Source organism: Lactuca saligna, chromosome 9 (assembly GCF_052625555.1).
Source record: "Lactuca saligna cultivar CGN05327 chromosome 9, ASM5262555v1, whole genome shotgun sequence".
Classification (NCBI taxonomy): domain Eukaryota; kingdom Viridiplantae; phylum Streptophyta; class Magnoliopsida; order Asterales; family Asteraceae; genus Lactuca; species Lactuca saligna.
Window position 1 is genome coordinate 72126185 of NC_136425.1, and position 25153 is coordinate 72151337.

Below are 25153 nucleotides of genomic sequence, written 5' to 3' on the forward strand. Positions count from 1 at the left end.
TTGGTGAATAGTGATAAAGTTACGTAGTTTGTTTAGGATTCTAAAAAGATGAACAAACATCTTTTATATATATAACAAAATACATATGTATATATGGGTTTTTCATGTTGGTATAAGGCTATAAGCAGCTAGGAAACTCAAATATAATGTTTGGATGTTTGTGTTCACATTGAGATCTGTTACCCAAATGCTTACATAATATTACTTTGAGATCTGTTACCCAAAATCTTAACATAATATAACTAGCGTTGCACCACTTTAGGATAAGTATATGCATAACAAAAATGATATAATACAAAATGTATGGTGGTTAGAATGATTTATGCACGTTGTATTTACATGTCTTCTTTTTAGAAGAGCTAAAATACATCCTCTAGATTATACTTCTAACTACACAGTTTGTCCATCAAAGGAGTTAAATAACCCTTTAGGTAATGGACGCCTTTTCGAACACCTGAATGGATACATTTGTTGACGAATGGATCAAACCATTAACTTTATTTTGGTAAGGGGGTATTGTAGACTAAAAGTGAAAGTTACTGGGGCAAAGATGGTCTTCCTTTGAAAGGAAACGCTCTGATGATTAGTTGGTGGTAGGCTGCCGCCAATGTTGCCCCCGACATTGGTCCTGCCCAGAATATCCACTGTTCAAAAACATACTCATTAATTATTACCATTTTATCATTAATCAAGAAATGGCAAAAAAGAAATTACAATATAGATAAAACTTCAAAAATATCCCTGTGGTTTTTGAAAATATCAAGTTTAGTTCTTAAGTTCAAAAAACCTCACAGATGGTTCATATGTTTCAAAACTTTTAACAAATAGTCTTTCTACCTAACTCCATCAGCTTTCTACCGTTAAGTGAGGATCATTTTCATCATTTCAATACACAATGACTATTTATGAGGTTTTCTATATTTAAAATATATATATATATATATATATATATATATATATATATATATATATATATATAATTATTTAATTAAAGGTCTCTCTCTCTCTCTCTCTCTCTCTCTCTCTCTCTCTCTCTCTCTCTCTCTCTCTCTCTCTCTCTCTCTCTCTCTCTCTCTCTCTCTCTCTCTCTCTCTCTCTCTCGTTTTACATCTGCACATTACAATGAAACTAACATTGTAAACATGTATCTATGGAGGGGCCTCTTGATTTATTTTAAATAAATAGGGTACTTAATATTAGTATGGGTTCGGAAATTAAGTGAGGTACTGAATGTGTTTAAATCAAATGAAAGTTTTGGAAAGTCAATCATCTTCTTCCAGGATTTGGTTTCACGCAGGAAAGTCACGACCCATAATTTGGGTCTCTTGTGGTCGACTGATCAAGATACGTGAACCACAAAATAAATATAAGGAAACGATGGTGGTGGTGGTCGAATATTCATAGTGGCAGGATGTGGTGGCTAGTCGAAGTCCTCACGGTGGCAATAACCCAAAAAAATGGTAGCAGGTGGTGATGGGTGATACACAGTGGCAGATCCGCTGCTCCTCTTTTGCGTTTCGGTCAGCGATATTGATGAGATATGGATGAGGAAGGTGGCAAATGGTCGGAGGAAAAGAGATCAATAGTAGTAGCGGTGGGTAGTGGTGGTGGTTCATGTCGGCAGTGGGTGGCAACCCCACTGCTGGGTTTTTCTTGCTTTGATCGTTTTCTCCTGTATTCGCGAAGAGGGTGTAGGGCAGTGGAAGGTGGTGGAGTGTGACCGGAGCAAAGGCGATGGAGGATTGATAGTCACTGTGATCGTGAGAGAGAGAGAGAGGGGTGGGGCCCTTTAATTAAATAATTATATATATTTTTTTTAAATAGAGAAAACCTTATAAATGGTCCTTATGTATTGAAATGATAAAAATGTCCGTCGCTTAACGGTAAAAACTAACGGAGTTAGACGGAATGACCATTTATTAAAAGTTTTGAAACCACAATGACCATCTGTGAGGTTTTTTGAACTTAAGGATTAAACTTGATATTTTCGAAAACCACATAAACCATTTTTGAAGTTTTGTCTACAATATATTATGTATCTATATACAAAATGAGGTTTTGTTAAATCATTTATTAAAATATCAAAATATATAATAATTGTATTTAAAAGATGAAAATATATATATAGTGGACTACACTAACATGTTCATTCCATGCCTGCTCCTTGTTATAGAGGAGGGCAGCTCCCAGACTCCTCGCCGGATTAATCCCAGTGCCGGTGATCGGAATGGTGGCCAAATGAACCAAAAACACCGCAAACCCAATTGGCAATGGCGCCAAAATCTGCGAAATCAAACCACACAAAATTATGATCTTGTCTCTTTTCAACAAATCAATCGATAAAATTACATTAATCAATCTTATGAATACGTACAGGGACGCGGGAATCGCGAGCACTGAACTTGGCGTCGGTGGCGGAGAAGACGGTGTACACAAGGATAAATGTTCCGACGATTTCCGCCCCAAGGCCGTCGATTTTGCCGTATCCTTCAGAAACCACGTTGGCGCCACCGCCGTGTAGCTCAAATACTTTCTCTCCTTCAAACCCCTTTACAACTCCGGCGCCACATATTGCTCCGGCGCATTGCATCACCATGTACAACAACGCCCTCGGAAACGACATCTTTCTACCCAGAAACAACCCAAATGTCACCGACGGATTAATATGACCTCCTGTTAGAGACCCAAATCGTTATAAATTAAATGGTTTTGACAATCTGAAACACACCGATTATGAGAAATTAATTGCAGAAATTAGGGCAGCTGACCTGAGATGCCGGAGGTGCAATAGACAAGTGCGAAAATCATGCCACCGAAGGCCCAGGCGATTCCTTGGACGCCGACGGAGGAGCATTTGTTTTGGGATTTGGAGACTTGGATGACTGTCATGAGGGAGATGTATAGAAATAGAAAAGTGGCAACGAATTCGGCTATGGCAGCTCTGTAGAATGACCAGCAGCAGAGCTCCGCCGCCTCGAAGAACGGAACGGCCTCCGGCTCTTTGTAATCTTTGTCATAAATTCGAGCCGCCGTGCCGAGTGGGCGTCTGTCCCTGAATCTGTGGGTTCCCAAATGAACGCCATCTTCCCTTCTGTCCATTTTGGTTTCTGTGTTAATTTCTGTAAAAATGTCTGTGGTATTTGTAATTGTAATGGAAGCGAATGGTGGTTGAAAATGGAAGCTTATCAACGTCCTCTACATTTTAACGGAATTCAGGCGTCCTTCTTACTCCTATCTTTTTTTTGCAAACACAGGCATACACCATGTAAAATAACTTTATTATTATTATGTATTCAATATATATTATTATTATTTTAAGTGATATTTACTTTTAAAATACAATATTTCCTAAATCAATATCATATAATAAAGTATATTTTTCCAAAAAAAAAATGACCATCGAATTCGAATTTTGAGATTTTTGAAATATATTTTCTGATAAAAAAGTTTGAAAATCGTTTTGAAATTTCAAACTACTTTTTCTATTATAAAAAAGTAGGTCCTTGGAGATGAACGCAAATAAAATGTAGCGATGGATCAAACAACTGAGTTATAAATAAGGGTGTTTAAATTATAAATTGGGGTGTAAAACCAATATCCCTTATATATATCCATAAATAAATTAAGAAAAAAAAAACAATAATTCAATCATTATGTGATAAATAAATAAAAACTAAATCCAAAAGTACACATATGATAGGAATTGAATACTCACAAGCTAAAGCAGCCTTGGCACTTAACGTCCTGCATGCATGCCACCATGACAATTCTTTTGGTTAATTAACTATATCGTAGGTTAATATACTTTAAAAAAAATATAATCAAAACATCACATATATTATTAGAGCTTGAGACGATTCTTCAAACAGAAAAATCGAGGGAGAATATTAAATATATATACTACCATGAAGAAAGAATTGGGTGATATTGGACAATACGCTTCAGCTTATGCTTCATCTTTTCCAATTCAGCTGATGGATTCAGCAGATCAACATTGTTTGGCGAACCCTATTAAGAATTTAAGATCGATGCATCATTCTTTTTCAATTAGATTTAAACATAATAATCCAAAACTCAAAGGCATGCAATAGTTTCATTTAAAAAAAATAACTCACCATATCTTGAATCTCTTGATGTTGTTATTTCGTAAAGTTTAAATCGTCTCACTAAACCCTAGCAGGTATTAACCGCAGCTTCGACTCATACGTGTATATATATTTCCTGCAGTGAGGCCATGTTTTCCATTTTTAACTGATTAGGGTAAATTGTTAGTCCTTCATTGATCTCCAACCCCACAATCACTTTCTATTGTTTCTTGATTCTCCCCACAAACTTAACAAACTCATCAGTTTTTTCACAATTAAATCCTCTTATTCAAAATGCAATCTAACTCCATCCTTGAACAAACCCAATTCCTGGAATTTAAAACCTTTGAAGAGCTTGAACACATTGATATTTGTTGACCAATTTCCCCACATTGACTTTGTCACACCCCCAAACCGGAACGGCGGAAACGTTCGGGAGCGGATGACTTCATGTGGTAACGTAACAAATGAATACATAGTAACGAAAGCAATACAACCATCATATATATATAATTGAAAGTTTACATTGTTTAAAAGTATACATGTTCAAAATCAATTACATTATGATGTCAAAATATGAAATTAAACTGGCGCCGCAGCGTCCCTTCTCCAAAATCCGTTTGTTACCTGTAATTACTGAATCCCTGAGACATACAAGTAGTTTTTGAAAGAGTAGATCAGCATTTAAGCTGGTGAGTTTCATAAGTATTTAATGACAATGTTTGTATGAAAGTATAAAGATTTCAATTTGTCTGAAAAACCTCATAAATCATTGTGTTTTTAATACCCCATGTGAGTTTTATAACCATGTTATTGACAAGGAATGCCTATACACAACGTTCTTCAGGCGTTGGAATGTTCTGACGTTTGTCACCCCAAAAGGTGGACTGTAGCTAACAGTCAGGGCGCGGGTTGTCAAGCCCGTATAGATTTATACACAAACACCATGCTCCCCCTCCAAGGGATTCTGGTATATAATACAGGACTTGAAATGTGTACTCGAACGTACGTGAAGTTAATGTCTCACAACACTTAGTATAAAACAGATTTACGTGTGAAAATGTTCGTTCGTTATTGTATATGAAAGCAGCTTATCGAAGTAGTATTTCCATGTATGTAAAAGTTCGTAGTGTTCTCGTGAAACTATACCTATTATAGTTTCCTAAAAGTGTGTTTCATTTGTAAAATAAACCCTTAGTGAAAATGTTCACTTGTTATGAAAAGTGTAGTTTTTGTAGTGCCAAAACCGACACACAGAATGTAATATAAGCAAAGTATCTGATTTATATAAATACCTAAATCGTTTCTCATTTCAAAAGATAAAATGTTGTCGTGGTATACTTTGCGTATGAAAGATTCCCTTTGATAGTTTCAAATCACATATGATTCCTTTGATAAAACGCGTAAAGTGAAAGTTTATATACCACACGATAATAACCGAGTGTTTTACTTGTATCCCCCCCCCCCTAAAAGCATGTAAAAGTACTTATAAAACATTTAAAAACGTGAATTATAGGGGTATGAACTCACTTGTAAAATCGGAGGTTGCGAGATGAAAAACCGGATAGAATTTCGGCTTGCGAAAGTGGATTTCCTCAGGATTCTCGGGAATCTCGGGGGCACGAACGACCTTCGGGACTCGAGCAAAGTGATCGGGGCTTCGAGGTAGTGCGGGCACGGAAATCGAGGCAAGATCGTGAGAGAAATGAGAGAATTGGGGTGTTTTTCCCGGAACCCTCGCATCTCTATTTATAGGGGTCTAAGAAGCCTCGGTACGTGGGTCGTACGAGCGTACGCGAAGCGTACTCGTGCGTCATGCGTGACAGAGTCCTCGACTGCCTCGCTTCGGATGGGACGGGACAAGCAGGCTCGCATAGGGGCGACGTGGACGAACCGAGACCAAGGCCTCGCGTACGTGGGGCGTACGGGGTTACGCGGCGCGTAACTCGGATGAACACGTTGACTCTCCCTTCGGATAATACCGGATTTTTGAATTAAATTTATATATAATTTATTTAATAAACTTCAAAAATTCATATCTTCTTCATACGAACTCCGTTTTCGATATTCTTTATATCCCCGCAAAGGTGAGACCATACTCTACAACTTTCGTTTAGATTCCGTCGGCAAATTCCGAAATTATTTTTATTATTTATTTTTAAAAGGTCGCGGTAAGAAAATTTCTTTAGAAATTCATAACTGCTTTATCTGACGTCGGTTTTTGCCAGACTTTTTACCGCTGAAATATCATTGATGAGACCTTCGATTCTCGTTTAGGTCATTCCGGCCAAAAGTCGTTCGATCTCTGATTCGAGTTTTTAGTCGTCTGCCGTTAAACCGAACTTGAAAAAATCCTAACTTTCTTATACGAAGTCGGATTTGAGCGCTGTTTTTACGTACGATCATGGTTTAATGACATCTATCATAAAAGGTAATTTAATTACTGATTTTTGGATATTTTATTTTCGAAGTAAATTTTACAACTAACGTAGTTACAATACTTGACTTTTTAGGTCGTTTACATGTAGTTGAAATATCGGGTTGTCACAGACTTTTTCCTTTGTTGACCAAAATTGCCACATCACCAATTGTGGTCCAATTGTTATCGTGATTAAATCACTTTGAGTTGAGAGGAAAACCCATAAGGCTAGTGAGGTGTCAACAAGATCCGGTTACGAGAAAAACTGGAGTATCATTAAGGAAAAGAAAAAGAGCAGTTCAAACAGCTTAAAGTGGATTTAAGGGTAGTATATTGGGGGTTAAATCCACAACAAATGAACCATAATGAAGCTCAAGTGTTGATACTTACCTTAAGCTTGTACACAGTAAAATGGTTTTTTAATTGGGGGTTAAATCCCACAAAAATCATAAGCCAATAAATAGAAAGACAATAAATTAAAAATAGCACACGACTCATCAAATATCAATACAAAACAGAAAAGCACACACAACACTAGTATATGGATTGATTCTCAAATCAACAACCATAAATTTGACCTACTCCTGTTCTTATAATTTTACTCCCAAAACTACAAGTCTGATTTAATTTCATTCTAAATTGGGTTGCCGACTGAACTTAAAAACAAGGATTTTGCTACAAAAAGAAAGTATTGTTTGATGAAGATGAAGATCCGGACGTGCCCAGACGACGCACCCGCATCGCCAGTGTACGGGTTTGACGATCTGGAGGAGGAAAATCCCAACAAGCTGGTAGCAGTCGTTGGAGTCAATGTTTTGAAAACTGGATCGGACATCGAACCAGCCGCCATACCTAGTCGATGGGTCATGGACCGGTCCAAAAAACCGGATGACGTCATTATTACATCATTATTGTCATGGTTATCAAAATCGCGATCCTAATCGTAGGATCACGATCCTAGGTATGAAAAACGATCTGGATCGTAAAAATATCGTATTTGGGATAAGATTACAGGTAGGATCGTAAGATCGTAGGATCGAGATCCAATCCGATCCTACCTTCCTTTGATTTTTTTTTTACAAATAAAAATCATTTTTACCACTTTATGTCTTTTACCCTTTACCTATTTACTATTTATAATTTTGTATTATGACTTATGACTAATATTTTAAAGTTTTTATAACTTTTGAACGAAAAATTAAATGTTTGAAATATTTTTCATGTTTAAAAATTATAAATTAAAATTATGTTTTATTTTGTGGGATCTTAGGATCCCGATCCCGATCTTACAAACCCAAAAACGATCTTACGTAGGATTCCGATCTTGACAACCTTGATTATTGTATTTAAAATTTTAAAATATTCCAAAAAATACAAAATAAACTTTAAACCAAAAATATCAACAAACATAAGTTTTCAACATTAAATAAAAATACCAAACATACAAAGTACCATGAAAATAATTCAACACATGTTGATTCTAGTCTTCAAAAAAAACAAAGCTCACAACGTAAACATCAAAATACCATGAAATGTATCAAAATCCAAACTTGAATCATAATTTAATTTTCATCTAAAAAATTCATGTCAATTTCTTTTAATGCAACTCAATCATCATCTTCTTCGTCATCTTCAATATCAAATACAATTTCAATTTTAACAAAACTTAAACTCATATCAAATACAATTTCAATTTTAACAAAACTTAAACTCAAATAGAAGAATAACAAAATATTAATAGAATAACATACAATACTAACCTTGAAAAACTTAGGATTCAAACAGTGTTGATTCATCGTACCTTGGTGATTCTTCTTCAACCATATTTTCCAATTCATTATAACTTAGTTCACATTCCGGTATTTCATCAACTACCCAAAACTTGATTTTATCAATACTTTATAATCAATCGAATCATAAGACTTTTTGTAATCCTTGAGCCTAATATATATATATATATATATATATATATATATATATATATATATATATATATATATATATATATATATATATATATATATATATAAATAAAGAAGACAAAATTGCAAATTTGGTCTCTGTGGTATGTTAAAAATTGGATGTTTGGTACAAAATATTTTGAAGTTGCACTACTGGTCTAAAAAGTGAATTCTATTGCAGGTTTGGTCCAAATGTATTTGGAAAAACTTAAAATGATTGATTTATTCTTCATATTTTGTTTTCTTATTTTTCTTTTATTGCATAAATTTTTTTAAAAAAAAAAAGAAAATACCACCCACCCTCTCTCTCTCTCTCTCTCTCTCTCTCTCTCTCTCTCTCTCTCTCTCTCTCTCTCTCTCCACATAAAAAAACCACTTTCAGGAGCACACCACCACTATTAATCTCACCTTTTTCACACTAAACATATCAAAATCCAACATAGAAGTGTGATGAATGATTCGAGACTTCGAGATATGGGCTTTCATTATAACTTAGTTCACATTCCGGTACAAAATATTAATAGAATAACATACAATACTAACCTTGAAAAACTTAGGATTCAAACAGTGTTGATTCATCGTACCTTGGTGATTCTTCTTCAACCATATTTTCCAATTCATTATAACTTAGTTCACATTCCGGTATTTCATCAACTACCCAAAACTTGATTTCATCAATACTTTATAATCAATCGAATCATAAGACTTTTTGTAATCCTTGAGCCTAATATATATATATATATATATATATATATATATATATATATATATATATATATAAAGAAGACAAAATTGCAAATTTGGTCTCTGTGGTATGTTAAAAATTGGATGTTTGGTACAAAATATTTTGAAGTTGCACTACTGGTCTAAAAAGTGAATTCTATTGCAGGTTTGGTCCAAATGTATTTGGAAAAACTTAAAATGATTGATTTATTCTTCATATTTTGTTTTCTTATTTTTCTTTTATTTCATAAATTTTTTAAAAAAAAAAAAAGAAAATACCACCCACCCTCTCTCTCTCTCTCTCTCTCTCTCTCTCTCTCCACATAAAAAAACCACTTTCAGGAGCACACCACCACTATTAATCTCACCTTTTTCACACTAAACATATCAAAATCCAACATAGAAGTGTGATGAATGATTCGAGACTTCGAGATATGGGCTTTCATTATAACTTAGTTCACATTCCGGTACAAAATATTAATAGAATAACATACAATACTAACCTTGAAAAACTTAGGATTCAAACAGTGTTGATTCATCGTACCTTGGTGATTCTTCTTCAACCATATTTTCCAATTCATTATAACTTAGTTCACATTCCGGTATTTCATCAACTACCCAAAACTTGATTTTATCAATACTTTATAATCAATCGAATCATAAGACTTTTTGTAATCCTTGAGCCTAATATATATATATATATATATATATATATATATATATATATATATATATATATATATAAAGAAGACAAAATTGCAAATTTGGTCTCTGTGGTATGTTAAAAATTGGATGTTTGGTACAAAATATTTTGAAGTTGCACTACTGGTCTAAAAAGTGAATTCTATTGCAGGTTTGGTCCAAATGTATTTGGAAAAACTTAAAATGATTGATTTATTCTTCATATTTTGTTTTCTTATTTTTCTTTTATTGCATAAATTTTTTTTAAAAAAAAAAGAAAATACCACCCACCCTCTCTCTCTCTCTCTCTCTCTCTCTCTCTCTCTCTCTCTCTCTCTCTCTCTCTCCACATAAAAAAACCACTTTCAGGAGCACACCACCACTATTAATCTCACCTTTTTCACACTAAACATATCAAAATCCAACATAGAAGTGTGATGAATGATTCGAGACTTCGAGATATGGGCTTTCATTATAACTTAGTTCACATTCCGGTATTTCATCAACTACCCAAAACTTGATTTTATCAATACTTTATAATCAATCGAATCATAAGACTTTTTGTAATCCTTGAGCCTAATATATATATATATATATATATATATATATATATATAAAGAAGACAAAATTGCAAATTTGGTCTCTGTGGTATGTTAAAAATTGGATGTTTGGTACAAAATATTTTGAAGTTGCACTACTGGTCTAAAAAGTGAATTCTATTGCAGGTTTGGTCCAAATGTATTTGGAAAAACTTAAAATGATTGATTTATTCTTCATATTTTGTTTTCTTATTTTTCTTTTATTGCATAAATTTTTTTAAAAAAAAAAAAGACAAAAAGATAATACCACCCACCCACTCTCTCTCTCTCTCTCTCTCTCTCTCTCTCTCTCTCTCTCTCTCTCTCTCTCTCTCTCTCTCTCTCTCTCTCAACACATAAAAAAACCACTTTCAGGAGCACACCACCACTATTAATCTCACCTTTTTCACACTAAACATATCAAAATCCAACATAGAAGTGTGATGAATGATTCGAGACTTCGAGATATGGGCTTTATTATTTTTGGCGAATAATGCATCTGAAAAGTAAGCATTTATCAGAAAAAACACCACCATCATCGAAACCCCTTCTGGTCATGTCGAAAACCTCTTGGTTGATGTCATCGGTTGCTCGATTTTACCGAATAAAAAATGATATGGTGTCTCATCTCTATGGAGGTAAAAAAAATGCCATAAATATCCAGCTGGAACGAGATCTAGGTTTTTGAGGGTATTTCTATATATAAAATTAATTATATGTTTATTTTCATTGATTTTTTGGTTGAAGTTTTGATCTATCCAGTGAAAAGTGGGGAAGTTTTGATTGATCATCCAGTTGGGTTGAAGTTTTGATCCAGTGAAAATCGCCTACTTTATTTTTCAAAAATTGATAGTTCTTGAAAAAACTCAACATATGTTTCATATCCAAATATAAGCTCTTTATTTTTAATTTCTTAGCCAAAACAGAGGGATTCAGAAGGGGTGAGAGTGGGATTTGGTTCGTGAAGCACACCAGTTGAGGGAAAACCATCCAACAGAAGGATTCCAATTTCAAATGGGTTTACACTGTTCTTCACTATGTGTGAGTGTATGTTTTTTAATTTTTCAATGTGTGTAGAGAATGAAGCAATTTTCTAAAGAACGGATGCTATAGATGGAGGTTTGATGGAGGTAACCGATCATACAAGTTTTGATCCATGTGGGTTGGGTTTGAAAACAAGATTGATGAGTTTGAGCATCTGGGTAACTGGAAAAGGTTAAGGAAAGAAGGTGGGGCTTGATAAATTTCTTCTTGGTAAGAAAGAGAGAGAGAGAGAGAGAGAGAGAGAGAGAGAGAGGGAGAGAGAGAGAGAGAGGGAGAGAGAGAAAGAAAGAGAAAGAGACAGTGAGAGAAAGAGAGGGAGGAGAGAGAGGGAGAGAGAGAGTGTGTGTGTGTGTATGTGTGTGTGTGGGGGGGTAGGTGGGTGGGTGGTATTTTCTTTTTGTCTTTTTTTAATTTATAGAATAAAATAAAATTAAGAAAACAAAATATGAAGGGTAAATTAGTCATTTTAAGTTATTCCAAAAACATTTGGACTAAACTTGCAATAGAATTCACTTTTTGTGCCAGTGGTGCAACTCCAAAACATTTTGTACCAAACATCCAATTTTTGACATACCTCAGGGACCAAACTTGCAATTTTGTCAATAAAGTGAAAAAAAAAGTGTAAAAGTATAAGTTACTTATTTGGTAGATGCAAATTATAATGAACATAAACAAGGTCATTAAGCATTTGATGCTCTAATTGATTCCTTCTTTTAGTGTGGATTCTTTCGAAGACACTCCAATTTCTCTCACACCCGGAAGAAGAAGTTGTTAGGCTTAAAATTTAATTACAATTTTTTGCAATTCCGGAGCATCTCCACCATGTATGTTCCACCATTCATCTAATTTAAATTAAAAAAAATAACATTATAATGTTTTTACTATAATTTACTATTAATAAACAATTGAAAAAAAGTTACCTGAACGAGTAGTATTGCGAGAAGCGAAAGCAAGTTTTCTACAAAAAAAACTACATTCATGCTCACGAGACAACTTTAGTTGGTCCATGAGAGTTAGATCATCCATGGCACCAATACTATTATAACAACCATATCCATACCCCCCCCCCCCCCCCCCACCCACCACCACCACCACCTTTGGTTTCTTAGAAACAATTTATTGATCATATTGAAAGACTGGATCCAACCAATAAACAGCAGCATGAAGACTCTTACGTAACATCCTATTCCATCGATTTTTAATGATGTTAATATAAGGGGTGTACAACTCTCTGGTGTTGCGAAAAAGTTTCTTAATTTCTTTTTTTGCTCTATACATCCCTTCGTATACATAACCTTAAAAAAAAGACATCAATTAAAATAATAAAAGTGATAATATATTTGTAAACATCATTAACGAATATATATATATATATATATATATATATATATATATATATATATATATATAAAGTTTTACCTAATGTCGGCTTCTCATCTGAATCACAAATCCGTAAAAATCTTAACATTTGAGTCGTCACCTTTACTATGACAGCACAATTATTCCAAAAGTTTTCATTCAATATGATAAGCTTAAATTTTTTTGCTTTTCCTAATCTAAGCACTTTTTTATAATCCTGGGAGGTGATCATAGCTTGCAAATCATGTTTGTGATCACACGGACTCTTCAATATTCGACTGTGCTTCTTCAGATAGATTAGAACTTGAAACAGGAGTGCTCATAATCTACTGTGCTTCTTCGAATATATTATCATTTTTAACCAGATGGGACAGTATTCCACTGTGCTTCTTCGAATGGATTGGAACTTGAAACAGGAGTGCTCATAATCTATAATAAAAACACAAACAACCAATGTTACATTTATATCAAATTATTAATAATCCTAAGCAAGTAAACATGCTAAACAATCATAAAAAATCATAAAAGAAAAGTGGATATTAACATAGAAACAATGAACATGCTAAACAATCATAAACAAGTAAACATGCTACACAATCCAAATGCTTTCTGAAAATAATAAGCAATTTATCATTGTTAATTATACATTGTATCAATGTTTACTTTACAAAAGCTCCAAATGCTTTCTGATTCTAAAAATAGTCCCAACCTCAACACAAAAGCCATATATAGGTGTTTAGTTTTAGTTTATATAAAAGAGAAACAATGATAGCCTGATAGGAAGTGTCGACTACTTTACCTTTGTATTATGGAAGTGTCGATTGTGGTGGAAATCGGAAGTTATCCTCACCGAGAGCACAAATCGGAGAAATCATTGCCCTCTGTGTCACTGTGATGATTTCGACCAAGGCGAAATTGAAAATCGGAGGTACTCTTCAATCGATTGTGTTAGTCGACATTAGGTTTAGAGTTTGGGTTGTAAACGACAATCAGTGGTTCTCTTCTATCAATACTCGATTGAGAAATTGAGATAGCTTTTTCCCGAAAAATTTTTGGAGAAAAAAAAATTAAATTAATTAAAACCGGTTCTCAAGACGGTTAAATCAGCCCGGTTAGACCGTGGGTTGAAGAAAACCGGCGGTTTTTCCGGTTTAAGGGATGGACGATTTTTGGGGGTGAAAGAACTGGAACCACGACCAGTTCCCGGTTCAATCGGTCGGTCCGATCTGGTTTTCAAAACAGTTGTTAGAGTATTATGGCAAAGGTTGTCAATTCAAGTTCGTTTGATGAAGATGAAGATCGTAAAGAACTGTTTCTCTTCATCGGAGATGGTGGAGGCTTTAATTCACCAGTTTGACTTCAGCACTCCAAATGCACGTTCCACATCCTTACGTTCTCCTTCTTGTCTTCTCTTAAAAAAATTATCTCGTTCTTCAACCGAGTGGCGGAATGCCTTCACGAATGTGGAATACTAAGAATATATTCAATTTGTAAGGTAATACCTATATTTGTATTCGTTTCCATTCACCGTGAAAGGAGCATCCGGGGGCTTTCCATTCAAAAGATCGTCGGATATTAGCGACCGATCAAGAACGTTGATGTCGTTGTTAGAACCCACAACCCCAAAAATACATGTCAAATCCATAAATCTTAAGAAGCAACATCCTCTAAAACCAACGAAAGTGATCCGTGATGACCACTTGTGTATTGCCCTTTCTATGCTACTGGATAATTTTTATATTTTCAGTGTGTGCAATCAATGCTTCCAATCATCTCGGGAAACCCATGGCATTCTTTATCCACCGCATACAATTTTTACAAATCATGCAATGAAGGTTTCCGCAAATACACGTCTCCAAATGTTTCAACAACACCCATTGACAATGTATACAAACTCTCTCTTGTGGTTTTTTCGGACATTCTCATATAGTCGTCTATGGTATCGGGTAACTCCCCCATAGCCATCAAATGAATAGTCGCAGCACATTTCTGCAACGTTGTAAACCCTCGTCTACTTTAAGCATCATATCTCAATTGAAAAAATTCATACATAAACATATATTAACTACAATTTAAAAATATAGTACATTTGTTGTAAAATTAAAGAAACATATAGTAGATTTTTATTTATTTAGTATAAAAGTATAGTAAATAAGCGATACCGGCTTTCTAAGGTGTTGGCGATCCGTAAGAACACATTCCTATTCAAACGAAATCTTCTTTTGAAGTCCTTCGCCCCGTATACACAATTATCCGCAAAGTAATCGCGATATAGATGTTCGTATCCTTCCTCGCGATTTTTGTTTAACATCGCATGTATTGTTAGTAGCGGGGTTGGGTCTGGTTGTAGCAGTTCGTTAGTGTAATAATGATACATCATCATGAAGAACATATCGTCATCAAAATCATCAAACGAGTCGAAATGATTCATAAATTTTTTTTAAGATAATTGAGATTATATAGAGAGAAAAAGTGAAGTTATGTGTAAAAAATTGTTTAGATAATAGGTATTTATATAGGAAAAGAATAAATAATTTTAAAGGTTTTTTTTTTAATTAAGTCAAACAAATAGCAACGGTCCAATTTTTTCCCGTTTCACCAGGTGGTAACGGCCACGAAAAACAATCTGAAATATGATAAACAATCCAGATCTTACTCCAAATAGATGTCAAAGAAAATATTTTAATTTTTATTCAAAATTGACTAGCTTGACTGGATTTAATTTTAGTATTTTACCATACGATATGCATGAAGCTTCTTTTACCATGTAATGCAAACCTATCATTAGCGATCACGCTTTTGTATGTTGTTGCCTGCCATTCATGTTGTTTTCTCATTCTATCTCTATTCATTTCAACCATTATCACATCCTCTTATCATCAAAGAAATTTTTGGGAGTCATTTATCAACTTTTCAATTTTCTTGATTAGCTTTATGTGTTTTATCGATTTCTCTTTTTTTCAATATCATTAAAGAAACTTTTGGGACTCATCCTTTTATTATAAAAGAATTTTTTGTTAATTCCTAGACGAAAATTGGAAATCTGCTTCGCAATTTCTTCTTTTTCTGTTCTCAAAATGCAACATTATACAAGGATAATTTAACAATGAATGCTCGGTTTGAAATTTTATTTTATAGAGTATTGATGATGTCATTGGTGGGATATTAGGTTTATCTCTAAAAGAAGAGTGTACTTTGCAATAACAATGCTAAAAATTTAAATGAAGGAGACACTAATGCTATTAAATCATATGCATTGAAGATCAAAAACTATCATTTAAACATAAAACAAAATCGCTAAAAATATAAATATCAGTCAGACAACTCCATTACAACCATATAAAAAACATAAACCAAACATCCAAAATATTACCAAAAAGAAAGAAAGCACCATAAAGTCTCAACACTCATAATTCATCTAATCAAAAAGTCCAAATCCCATGTCATCATCACTAGCCTCTGCCTCCTCTTCCTTCTTCTCTTCAACCGGAGCAGCAGCAGCAGCAGCCGGAGCACCACCAGAAGCAGCAGCCGCAACTGGAGCAGCAACAGCAAACTTGCTCGGATCCTAAAACATTTCGCAAACAAAATTCAATCAAAACTAAAAAATATCAAAATTTAAGGAGAAGAAAGAAGACAAGAATCAGGAATCATGAACATACAGCAAGATACTCCTTCACTTTATCAGCAAGTGGGAAAGTGTAGTCAGTTGCAACAGCAATAGACAAAGCATTCTTGTAGCCATTGATGAGCATATGTGGAGCTGCAGCAATGGTGGGGTAGTGGATGGCCAAAGCAAGAGAAGTAACCATGGAGACACCAAGAGCGAACTTTTCAATCAAGTCTTCTTCAGTCAAATCAAGAACCTCAGGACTGAATACAGATCCATTGTCGTAAACAGTAAGAACAACAAGCCCATATGAGAATGGCCTGATTCCAAGTTTGGCTAGAAGTGCAGCTTCAGAAGATCCCACCTTGTCTCCCTTCTTGATGAGCTCGACAGGGGTGATGATTTCGACAGTTCCCTTGTTAATCTTAGTCGGAATGTTAAGAACCTACAGAGGTTGTTAAGGTTTGAAGTTAGAAACATTTTGAAGATGAAACGATGATGATGATGACAATGGAAGGGGTTTGTGATGTGTTGTAACCTGGAAGAAAGAGGTCTGAGATGGATCGAGACCAGTGTTGCCGGGTGGAACAACCACATCCACCGGAGCCACCAGTCCAACACGAGCAGGAGCTCCGACCTTGTACTTCGCAACCTCTTCACTGACTTCCTTCAAGTCACCCTTTGTGAAGATCAGACCGACATTTCCCTAACATTGTGAATACGAAGATATAAGTTACACGTCAATCGATAACATTTCCCTAAATTCAAAGAACAATTGATATCGATTGGAGGAATGGACAGCATAAGCTTTTAGAAATGGATTATTTTGGGAGAAGAACGTTCATTAATCATGTAAATCGTAAACATAATTTCGAGAAATATACAATCGTTTTTTTACAGAGATTAATCAGTACTGAAACAGATCTAATTAGGTTTTATTTACAGAATTTGTTAACTAAACAGATAGTTTAATCAAAACTAGCAAAACAGAAGTAGAAATCTAGAGAAGTGAGGTTCAACTTACAACAAGGAGAGGGATGAGATTGAGGTAGGCCTTGTTTCCGGTTTTCTCGGAATGCATCCTGATTGAACGCTTCATCATGGTATTCTTCCCCATCAGAATAACAGAATCCCCTCGAAGACCATGACGAATGTTCTGGAGTTGATTGGAACCGACATTATCGGCGGCGGAGACAAGGACTTGAGTGTAGTCATCGAGAAGCTGGCAGAGCTTCTGATCGTAAGCAATCTTCTTATCGGCTTTTGAAACTTTGCCCATTTTAGTGAAACTGAAGAAAGAAAATAAACCCTAAATGAATGGAAGAGATGATAGTGGTTTACAAAACCGAGGGCCAAGACAGAGCGGTGATGGTGCTAAGCCAAGGCGGACAGCGGCGGCGCCGTCTCTTTAACCTCTTCTATTCAGTTTGTGGTAGAGGAGGGGAGAAGATGAGCTCTGTAAAACCTAGTTTGCTATGAAGAATGGGCGATGCTCTTGGGTTCTGTTTTTATACAAAGCCGCAACTGAAAACCTAATTTGCTTAATGGGCTGTAGAACAAACAGGCCAAGAAATCACATGTGGGCTGAACTAAAACACAGATGAAATGAGATATATCTAGTTCATGATTTTAGGGTTTTACCAAAATATATATATATATATATATATATATATATATATATATATATATATATATATATATATATATATATATATATATATTCATTTTATTGTTTTTCAATATAAGTAAAAAAATTAAAATGGAGTGATACTTTAAAAAAAATAAAGAAGCTAAACTAGACACATTATAGTAAAACTGCATTGGAAGTAGGGTTATGAAGTCAAGAACTTCAACTAATCTTGGTTTTTCTACACATTAAAAATCAAAAAAAAATTGTTCTATAAACAATATCATCAAAAAGAAATGGTTTCTTAGGGATATTCGTTCCAAAAAACGAGGAATTTTGGAGATCCCAAAGGAACCAAAAGGAAGTCATATTCACCGTATCAAATGTCTTACGTTGTCCACCTCTCAATGTAACATAGTCTAACCACGTAATAAGAGAGTGAACAAAAATCTGATCCGGAATCTGAATACCCTGCCAAATAGCAATATGTGTCCAAATCTCGATGAGATCGGTACCACTTGTAAAAAGATGTCCAATAGTCTCAATTGTACAGAAACATATAAGGCATAAGATCGAATCCATAATAATTTCCTTGTGAGATAGTCTCTCTAGTAGGAATACGATAACATAGTGGGAATTTCAATATAGGAAATTAATTTATAACAATTCCAAAATAAAATACTATGATATTTTATAAAATAAAAAGTAAAAGATCCTAATACCAATAGAAAATAAGTTTTAAAGAGTATGTCAATTAGGTTATATAGAAATGAATATTATACATGATATTGGTACATGAATAATATTAAAGCAAGTTGTAAATTTTGGTTCACATACACTATATAGTTATGGGTTTGCCAAATCATATTTTGTGTAAATTTATGTGTAGGGTTGGTCCAAAGATGTAGTAGATTCAAAGTGAAAAGAAAAAATAAACCTATAAAATCATAAATATAATAAAAACTAATTGGAAATAGACATACCTTTATAAAACTCACAAAATTCACTATTAGTATTCAAAAAAAACAAAAATATTGTTACAACATTACAAAAACAACTAATTTAAAGAAAAATATTTCTCCTAACATTTTTAGATACAATACTATTAAGATCAATTTTATCTAACATGTTTTTCTCTATACATAATATTGTCAAACCGCTTAACATTTCTTACGACGTCGACGATCTTAGATAATTCTTTAAAGTTTATCTTTGTGTATGCAACACTGACAAAAAATTGTTAATAAAATATTATATACAATAAAAGTATTTGGATAACAATCAACAACTTTAACAAAGTTCAAATTTTCAACAGCAGAAACTATATTATTAGATGAAGTTATTTTCAAAACTTTTAAAACTGAATCCACATCGGAAACATTGTCTTTAGAATAAAGTTGTAGCAAACTTTATACAATTTTTTTTAAGTTCACTTTCATTTAGGGCACGTTTGGAAAAAGTAGTTGTTAGCTGGAAGCAGGTAGCTGGTAGCAGATAGCTGATACCATGTAGCGTGTAGCATGTAGCCAAAAGTTGTAGTTTTTTTTTTTTTTGGAAAGGGAACTTCCCTAACGAGGGTTTCCGGGCCAGCTTTCGCGCACCGACTAATCCCCCGCTGCAAACATAAAGCTTTGCCTCATGCCCTAGAGTCACTGCAAGCGAACCTCCATGGCCACAAGGGTTGAGTGGTGCCAGGATTTGAACATGTGTCAATAGGTTATCCACCATATCTTCCACATACCTTACCAAGTCACCACAACCCAAGTGGTTCAAAAGTTGTAGTTTTTATTTGTTATACGAGTGTTTGACAAAAGTATCTGAAAACTTTTAAAATATATAAAATTACATAAAAATACAATTGATGTTTGAAATGTAGGCTTTACACCCATATCAAGTGCAATAGTTTTAGCAATATTCATATTTGAGGGAAAAACTTCATTTTTATATTTTTTTCAAAAAACTTCATAATATTTTCTATTTGGTTAATAGTAATATCAATACAAATAGATTTAGATTGCAAATTTTTACTTACTATAATAATAGCAATTAAAACATCATATCAAGTAAAAATTCAAATTTCACAAAAGATTTAAGTAAACTTTCGGCTTCACCTTTTGATTTTGGATCACATGTTTTACTTGATTCTTGTAAAGGAAAATTTATTTGAGGAGCTTGAAATCTCAGGGTAAATAGCACAGAAGACATTAAGTTTACACTAAATTCTAATTTGACATTGTTTTTTTTTTCAATTTTAACATTGTGTATTTCAAAATTTTACAATTCTAACCATTTGATCGGTTAACCAGTTTACTTGATGATGTATCATGCTGACGTATCAAAATTGATTTGTTTCCCATAAAAGACATTAAGTTTTCACTTTTTTCAATTTTGACACTTTATTTTTTTGTTCCAAATCGAACATCATTTTTTTCAATTTTGTTAAATGTTGATCATTTTCCATATGAAACCGTATAAATATATTTTTTATTACATTTGAAACTGTATAAATATTTTTTTTCGTTTAAAAACTACATTTTTAGATAAATACAAGGTTTTTTTTTTGTTCAATGTTCATGGACCTGACTAGGCAAATTAGATGTCAACACCAAATCATCGGAGGGGGGGGGGGATATCGCTTCTCCTGTTAAGGTAGAAGGAACAAATAAACTTTGACATCAGAGTTTTTTTCTACTAGTCTATTCATACATGGACATACCCTTTATGACTACCAGTTACAAATAGCGGTGGAGTACACCAATGTACAACATATTTCATAAACAAAACCTCATATGCATATCGGTTTGAAGAATAAAATATTTTGTCTTCTTAGAATTACTAACGACAAGATCCATGAAATAATCTCTTAGAGCAGCTTGTTTCAATACCCAAAATCCCAATTTGAAGTACTCATGCAGTGTTAGTTCAATCTCTTATGCAATGTCCAATCTCGTATGTGACAACCCTAAATTTCCATTTGTACGAACATTATCTATTCAATAGAAGCTAGTCCAGTTTCAGTGATCTTCAGACTTGTCCGAACAAGTTTGTGTACATTAGGGTTTACGTTTCTGGATATATCAGGAGAGTGGATACTCCTGTATTTGTGAAACTTGAACATTCCAAGTTTCATAATGTTATAGTCCAACTTCCAGAATAAAAATATTTTCTGTCAAAATATTTCAGGACTATAAATAGATTTCTGAATTTAATTAATTCATTATTCACAATTCCAACTAGAGAAAAACCATTTCTCTCTGACGGATCTTCGGGTTTTCATCCCGGATTGTGAGTCTACTTTCCTAAATGTGTTTTAATGCTTGTTATATGCTTTATAACATTGTTTACATGTCTAAAATACAAGATTCGGGAGCTTACGGCCCAAGAACGTGTAACGCCCGTGTTTCTAGGCTTGCCATTTTTAGCAATGTAATAGTCTAGGTTAACCTTGTAACTCAACTTGAAATAATAAGAATGTATTATTTGTGAATTATTTGAATTATGTGATTTATGTGTGTATTTTCTTAATTTTATAATTTAATGAATTAAGAATAAAATAAGCGTCAAAATTTAAGTGTGAGATAAGTCCGATATCTTTGCATAAAGTTGTAGTGGTCGAAACAAGGATTCCGGAGATATAAGGAATGCCAAAATCCGAGTTATAACGAAGAAGTTATGACCTGTCGAAGTTTCGCGACAGAACCGACACGACGCCGAGTGACGTAAAATATGAATTTAAGATAGAGCGATATTTAGCCTTAGCGATCTAAATGAAAGTCGTAGATTTCGTTAAACCGTGAGCGTGCATAAAAGGAACGCCCAAATCTGACTTCGTATGAGGAAGTTATGATTTTATGAAGTTTCGACTTAGCAGTATACAGCCCGAATACTCGATTTGAGATCGAACGGTTTTTAGCCGAAACAATCTAAATGAGAATCGAAGATCTTGTTGTTAGTAGCGAAACGATGAAAAGTTAGGCAAGAACGGACGTCAGACGAAGAAGTTATGAATTTATAACGAAGTTTTTCTGTCCCGGCCTTCTAAAAATAAATAATAAAAATAAAAGTCAAAATTAGCCGACGGAGTCTAAATGAAAGTTGTAGAGTATGGTCTGACCTTCGCGTGGATATAAAGAACGTCGAAAACGGAGCTCGTATGCGAAAGTTACGCAATTTAGAAGTTTGACAAGTCAATTACGCCCCGCGTAATTTGAGTACGCCCCGCGTACTCAGTCGGTTGCAACTTGTCTGACCAATACTCGAGTGCCACCAGTCGACGCACGCAGTGACGTCAAAGTACGCCCCGCGTAATTTGAGTACGCCCCGCGTAATCCCAGACCCAGCAGCCTATAAATAGAACTCGAATTCAGCCATTTTCTCTTGTTCAAACTCTTATCTCTCTCAAAGTTTTGCCTCGATTTGCGTGCCAATCATACCCCAAAGCCCCGGTAATATTCCCGAGCCTCGAAGTAAGATCCGAAGCCCCGAGGATCCCGAAGAGCGTTATTCCCGAGCCGAAACGCTGCCCGCGAGGAGCCCGGTTTTGTGAAGATCTTCCAGATCTACGGAGAAACACCTCTTCTACAAGCCGTAGTGCTGCCCGATCATCTTTTGATCAAGTGAGTGTGTAGTTATTTTCATTCCAACACAATATTATGAAGTATTTTCTATAAAATACGTGTTATGTGTATATATTTGGTTGTTATACGTGTGAGTGTATATTCACTCTCTTCTATCTTACAGATCTGATGTATTCTCTATGAAATACGTGTTATGTGTGTATGCCTCATCTGTTATGTGGAATATGTGTTGATTAAAACATGTTATACAGGTTTTTAAACTATGTATAAAAACGTATATTTTTATCTACTAATATGTTGGGTAGAACATGGGTAGGTAATTGGTGTGTAATAAACAGATGAGAGGCCTCGGTGTTATTGGTGTTATTGGTGTTATTCTAGTCATTCAGCAGAGTATGGATGACGACCACGGACTATTCTAGACTGTCCTGTGGAACACTAGCAGGCTCATTACCTGTAGGTGTTGTGAACGACGTGTTCACCGGTGTACTCTATCCCCCACATGGTTGCCTATAGGATACTTATTGTTGAGGAAGCCCCTCTGCAGTAATGTCCATCCCGATGAAAAATCCTGAAATAGGTTCCTTATAATAGACGTTATTTTTAGGAACGTAAGGTGAGGATAACGGGAATGGGTAATCGGGTTTATTGTTGATGGTTGAAATTAAATATAATTATTGTGGGTTGAAAACCCTATATGCTCACCAGGCTCCCAAGCCTGACCCACTCAGTTGATTTATTTTACAGGAAGTGGCGCAAGAGCTTAAGATGGGCGAACATCAAGTTGTTTTGTTTACAAGTCTGTATATGTATATATTTGTTGAATGACTTGTAATGCTATCGTTTATGCTTTATGATCTGTATCGGAACATGACATCCCGTCTTTTGATTATGAAATGAAATCATATTTCTTTATGAAATGTTTTGATAAATATCTATTTTATCATGTTTTGTTTTTGGGAACAAATTCCGCATCTCTTTTAAAATTAAAAGGATTTACTCTGAAAATTATTTTAAAAAGCATAAATGAAATCGGTCTTTTCTGGCCGAGATTTTGGGGATGTCACAGAACGTTCTTGGGGTGTAAACTCCAAAACGGAGCCTAAAGGCTTCCTAGTCCCGATTCCTTGTTAGACAACTTGTTTAGGACTTATTGTATGATCTATTGAGGCTAGAAATCATCCAAGATCATAAGACTTTTGGAGTTTACGGCCCAAGAGTTTCTTGGACCGTAAACACCATTTCCAAGGGCCAAAGTGTGCCCTAATCACCCCTAAAGCTTAAGGACCTTTACCCTCTAATGTTTGTAGTTAATTTGGACTCCAAAACACTTCAAAATCATAGGGTTTTAGGAGTTTACGACCAAGGAAAGATCTTGGGCCGTAAACCCCTTTTTCAAAGGCAAAGTGTGCCCTAAACACCCTTAAAGCCTTAAGACCATTACCCTTTAATACTTGGGAATTGAATGGGGAACAAACTACATCAAAATCACCCCTTAAAGGGAGTTTACGGCCAAGGAACATCTATTGGGCCGTAAACTCCAAGTAAAGGCACAAACATGTGCCTAATGTCCCCTTTAGCCTTAGACAAAAACATGGAAGCTATCCTACATGTGCAAGTGACTTAAAAGAATTAAAACCAACACCCCATAGGAGTTTACGGCTGTAAACTCTAGGGGATATGGTCCTTTGGCCGTAAACTCCCCAAAGGAGCATTCCAAGGCCTTAAACTACTTCAAGGATTATTCCAACAAGGCTAGGCTTATTCTAGGATCAAGATAGCACTTCAAAACACCCAAAACCACCAAGTGAGGAGTTCACGGCCGTAAACTCATGGGTTCACGGCCGTAAACTCCAAAGTGTGGGGTTTGTTGGGTGGTGAACTCATATACAAGGTCATTGGTTCATTAAACCCCTTTTCCCTTGTCCCGTATCAACTTAGATGCCACCATTAGGAAGTATAACACTTATATAAAGTGTTTACATGTTCCTAAGTGTCTCAACTTACTTTGTTAAGTTATTATATGGCTAATTAGTTATATATATGCTCATTATATGATAACTAGGCTCGAACGCGTGAACAAGTCTCCGTTTGCCACCTAGCACGGTACCCGATACATCAATCCAATCTACTCACCACAAGTGAGTTTCATACCCCTTTAATCAACCTTTGAAATACTTTTAAATGTTTTAAATACTTTATGGTGGGGGGGGATACAAGTTAAATACTTATAGTTATTACATCAATCACATGTGATTGCATTAATCACATGTGATTAATAACTAGAAAACCAATGATTTCATCACTGTTCAAATTGTTTTACTTCAAAATATTTTACAAACGCTTTTACTTATCAAATACTTTTATTAAACTTTGTTTTACTTCTTATAAATTGCATGCCCATATATGTATAGATATATAAGTAATGTTTAAAGGGCTTAGGAAGGCCATCCGCCCTATTTCCTTTTCGCGCACTGAGATGTGGTCTG

General features: G+C 34.6%; 2 protein-coding genes across 2 annotated transcripts; both read right to left on the reverse strand.

Moving 5' to 3' along the window:
* Nucleotides 1-311: 311 nt before the first annotated feature.
* On the reverse strand, nt 312-3190 carry LOC145015594 (aquaporin PIP1-2-like). Its single transcript, XM_078974065.1, has 4 exons — nt 2769-3190; nt 2375-2673; nt 2143-2283; nt 312-644 (listed from the first exon to the last, which is right to left on the reverse strand). Exons 1-4 carry the CDS (start codon nt 3097-3099, stop codon nt 537-539), a joined length of 879 nt encoding a protein of 292 aa, XP_078830191.1. The 5' UTR covers nt 3100-3190; the 3' UTR covers nt 312-536.
* Nucleotides 3191-16106: 12916 nt separating this feature from the next.
* LOC145014541 (large ribosomal subunit protein uL10-like) lies at nt 16107-17947 on the reverse strand. Its single transcript, XM_078972930.1, has 4 exons — nt 17485-17947; nt 16999-17166; nt 16513-16905; nt 16107-16418 (listed from the first exon to the last, which is right to left on the reverse strand). Exons 1-4 carry the CDS (start codon nt 17737-17739, stop codon nt 16269-16271), a joined length of 966 nt encoding a protein of 321 aa, XP_078829056.1. The 5' UTR covers nt 17740-17947; the 3' UTR covers nt 16107-16268.
* Nucleotides 17948-25153: the final 7206 nt, after the last annotated feature.